General features: G+C 51.8%; 1 protein-coding gene across 1 annotated transcript; it reads left to right on the top strand.

The window, feature by feature from the left end:
* Positions 1-459: 459 nt before the first annotated feature.
* Positions 460-3,619, top strand: LOC105498437 (growth arrest and DNA damage inducible alpha). Its single transcript, XM_011770509.3, has 4 exons — positions 460-802; positions 1,289-1,390; positions 1,629-1,866; positions 2,944-3,619. Exons 1-4 carry the CDS (start codon positions 759-761, stop codon positions 3,055-3,057), a joined length of 498 nt encoding a protein of 165 aa, XP_011768811.1. The 5' UTR covers positions 460-758; the 3' UTR covers positions 3,058-3,619.
* The last annotated feature ends 583 nt before the right edge of the window (positions 3,620-4,202 follow it).

The following is a 4,202-nucleotide window of genomic DNA, read 5'->3' as shown; positions in this document are numbered from 1 at the left end:
TACTAATAATTACTAGACTTCGGTGCATTAACCCTGGAAATAGATTTTAATAGCCACCCCTTAAAACAAAAGGCATGAAACGATAATAAGAAAAAAGTGCCGCGACTATTATAAAAAAACACTTGGCAGCCTGCTTCAGCCCAAGCTAAGGCCACCTCCCGCCTCTGCTGAAGCCCTCCACTCCCAGTGGTCCCCGCCAACCGGATAAGAGAGCGCGCGGGACCCGCCTTCCTCTCTCTGCACCGCCCCCGTCCCCGCCCCCGCCCCCGCCCCCTCGGCTCGCCTCCCGCGTGGCTCCTCCCTTTTCCGCTCCTCTCAACCTGACTCCAGGAGCTAGGGTCAAATTGCCGGAGCAGGCTGATTTGCATAGCCCAATGGCCAAGATGCATGCAAATGAGGCGGAAGGTGGTTGGCTGAGGGTTGGCAGGATAACGCCGACGAGCGGGGCCCTTTGTCCTCCAGTGGCTGGTAAGCAGTGGCTGGGAGGCAGCTGCCCAATTAGTGTCGTGCGGCCGGTGGCGAGGCGAGGGCCGGAGAGCGAGCGAACGAGCAAGCGGGGCGGGAGGGGTGGCCGAAGCTGCGGCGGCTGGCACAGGAGGAGGAGCCCGGGCGGGCGTGGGGCGGCCGGACAGCGCCGGGGCCTGAGCTCCCGGCGCGGCGCCTGTGAGTGAGTGCAGAAAGCAGGCGCTGGCGCGCTCGCCGTGGCAGGAGCAGCCCGCACGCCGCGCTCTCTCCGTGGGCGACCTGCAGTTTGCAATATGACTTTGGAGGAATTCTCGGCTGGAGAGCAGAAGACCGAAAGGTAAATCGGCCTGCGGACTCTTCCGGCCCGAACTTCTCTCACCTACCCCGCGCTCCCGGGTGCAGGCGGGCTGTGGAAGGTTTGCAGGGGAGGAAGCAGAAAAGTTTGCACAGGGCAACTCCCGCCCTTGCTCCCTCGGGACTCTCCGTGTAGCGTCCGCGGACTGAAAGAGCATGCCCCGCAACCCGAACGAGCCCCGCCGGGGCCTTTGCAAAGGGCAGCAGTGGCCGTCGCTGCCCGTGCGGCTCCCGGGGCTGGCAGCCTGTGGCAGGGGCACTCTCGGGACTTCTCACGGGACGCCCGGTCCTTGGGCGTGCAGGGGTCATGGGGGGTGACGGGGCCGCGGGAGCGCCGGGTTTTCGGAGAGCCCAGGTGCGCGGTGGTGCTTGCATTCGAGAGGGAGGGGCGTGGTGCCGGGCAATGGGGGCGGCGATGGGCCCGAGGGCACCGGGGCTGAAGGGACCCCTCGCCCTTGCCCGCGTGTAGGATGGATAAGGTGGGGGATGCCCTGGAGGAAGTGCTCAGCAAAGCCCTGAGTCAGCGCACGATCACTGTCGGGGTGTACGAAGCGGCCAAACTGCTCAACGTGTAAGTGGGGCCCTTGCGCGTCTCCCGTGGCACCCCTTCCCGCCCTAGCCCGGGAGGTCGCCTTGGCTGGGCGCCCCTCGCCCGGCCGCGCCACTTCCTGTCGCTTTTCTTCTGCCCCCGCGGCTGCCTGTCCCGGAGGGGAGGGGGCGAGCTGGCCGGGCGGCGACCCCCGGACACCCAGGCAGGGGTTGAGGGCGTCCGTGGTTCTGCGCTCACTGGCCCCGCCCGCTGCCCCCAGCGACCCCGATAACGTGGTGTTGTGCCTGCTGGCGGCGGACGAGGACGACGACCGAGATGTGGCTCTGCAGATCCACTTCACCCTGATCCAGGCGTTCTGCTGCGAGAACGACATCAACATCCTGCGCGTCAGCAACCCGGGCCGGCTGGCGGAGCTCCTGCTCTTGGAGACCGACGCTGGCCCCGCGGCGACCGAGGGCGCCGAGCAGCCCCCGGACCTGCACTGCGTGCTGGTGACGGTAAGGGGCAGGGGGACTGCAGCCTGCGGGGTAGAGCCCCGGAAGGACGGGAGTCAGGGCTGGGTCGCCTGATTGTGGATCTGGGGTAGGTTTGGGTCAGGAGGGTGCTGCCTTTGCCCCACGAGAGTGTGGCTGGACTTTCAGCCGAGATGTACTAGTTTCATCATCAGGATAATCTGTGGTACAGAACATGTCTAAGCATGCTGGGGACTGCCAGCAGCGGAAGAGATCCCTGTGAGTCAGCAGTCAGCCCAGCTACTCCCTACCTACATCTGCATTGCCTCCCGTGACTAATTCCTTTAGCAGGGCAGATTAGATAAAGCCAAATGAATTCCTGGCTCACCCCTCATTAAGGAGTCAGCTTCATTCTCTGCCAGTCAGAGCTAAAAATAGAAATTGTGTAGGAGACAAACCTTGTTAATTCCCTAGAAATACATTAAGAGGATAGAGTGGAATTTTTTTCTCTGCAATCTTGCATTTTTTTAATGGGCCTTTTTCTTTTTTTTTCTCTTCTGATAAAAACCTTTGGTAGGTAGGGAAGTTATGTTTTCAGGGATAAGTGTGCTACTTTTGTCTTCTAAATTTTGCTTTTTGACTGGTCTAGTCAAGTGACAGCCGGATTATTTTGCTACTCCTTAAAAGTACTACTCTGTCTCTTGGGAGTAGAGTTGATGGCAATTCCAGTTAACTGCTGTGCAGCTCTCATCTCATTGTGCACACAGCATGGAAATCTTTCTCAAAACTGTTTCACTCAGGTCAGGGTAACAAGTTTGGTAGAGCAAACACGTGAATGATACTCTCATGCAAAACTGAACAGATATGCAAACATATGTATGTGGTTCAGCTTGGGTTGCATGGGTTCAGACTTTGCAGTGTGTAGTTTAATAGGTAATTACCCTTAACGATTTTGCACGGAACCCAACTACTTTGAAGAAACTTTAATTTTTTGTGCTTCTAATTTGTCTCCATGTCATGTAGCCAAAATATAGAATGTTCAAGTGTCTTCTCCTCAAAAGTGTAATACTAGCAAATATCGATTTTTAAAAAATAAGTTTATTTTTCTAAATTTGTTTCCAGAATCCACATTCATCTCAATGGAAGGATCCTGCCTTAAGTCAACTTATTTGTTTTTGCCGGGAAAGTCGCTACATGGATCAGTGGGTTCCGGTGATTAATCTCCCTGAACGGTGATGGCATCTGAATGAAAATAACTGAACCAAATTGCACTGAAGTTTTTGAAATACCTTTGTAGTTACTCAAGCAGTTACTCCCTACACTGATGCAAGGATTACAGAAACTGATGTCAAGGGGCTGAGTGAGTTCAACTACATGTTCTGGGGGCCCGGAGATAGATGACTTTGCAGATGGAAAGAGGTGAAAATGAAGAAGGAAGCTGTGTTGAAACAGAAAAATAAGTCAAAAGGAACAAAAATTACAAAGAACCATGCAGGAAGGAAAACTATGTATTAATTTAGAATGGTTGAGTTACATTAAAATAAACCAAATCTGTTAAAGTTTAAAAGTACAGCCATAGTTTGGGTATTTTTGGTTTATATGCCCTCAAGTAAAAGAAAAGCCTAAAGGGTTAATCATATTTGAAAACCATATTTTATTGTATTTTGATGAGATATTAAATTCTCAAAGTTTTATTATAAATTCTACTAAGTTATTTTATGACATGAAAAGTTATTTATGCTATAAATTTTTTTGAAACACAATACCTACAATAAACTGGTATGAATAATTGCATCATTTCCTATTGTGTGCTCTTGTTTCTTTTAACTCGTACTTTTTAAAACATTTTACTGACGCTCTGCTCTATACCAGGTCTATAGTCAGAAAGCACATGACTTAAAGGAGTTGGAGTTAGGAAAAAGGGATGGTTAGAGATTCAGCTTGCAAAATTTGAATAATTAAAGATCAATGATAGTAGTGCCAAAATAAGATTATACACAAAAGGTTGAGGAGGCAGAGAGGACAGAGTGACCAAAGCTACCTACCAGTTTTTATTGAAGAGAGATCATTTTATGTTGGTCTTAGTTTTATTTCCCTAGTTACAGAGGGCAAAGGGATATTGCTAGCAGCTGCACTAGTTTGTGCAAAGGTGTGGAGGCCTGAAATACCACAACCAGGTCAGTAAAAACAGAGTGATTCTGTGTGTGCCTCTGGTGTAGAAAGATAAGGGAGCGACAGGGCTGAGAAGGAAGGTGGGGATTAGGCCCAGGCTGTGAAGGGCATTCTGTGTCACCCTTATGCATTTGGGCTTCCTTCTGTAAACTTCAGGCAGATAGCGGAGCCCTTGAAGGAAGTGGCATGATCAGTGTTCTAGGAAATTA

The sequence above is a fragment of the Macaca nemestrina genome, chromosome 1 (genome assembly GCF_043159975.1).
Source record: "Macaca nemestrina isolate mMacNem1 chromosome 1, mMacNem.hap1, whole genome shotgun sequence".
Lineage (NCBI taxonomy): Eukaryota > Metazoa > Chordata > Mammalia > Primates > Cercopithecidae > Macaca > Macaca nemestrina.
The sequence above is the reverse complement of the archived record's forward strand: the minus strand, read 5'-3'. Positions and strand labels throughout refer to the sequence as shown.

Bases quoted from the DNA above. Each gene is read 5' to 3' on its own strand.
- LOC105498437 (XM_011770509.3), top strand. From the start codon at position 759: ATGACTTTGGAGGAATTCTCGGCTGGAGAGCAGAAGACCGAAAG. The intron at 1,391-1,628 runs GTAAGTGGGGCC...CGCTGCCCCCAG, and splicing joins GCGGCCAAACTGCTCAACGT to CGACCCCGATAACGTGGTGT. The intron at 1,867-2,943 runs GTAAGGGGCAGG...ATTTGTTTCCAG, and splicing joins TGCACTGCGTGCTGGTGACG to AATCCACATTCATCTCAATG.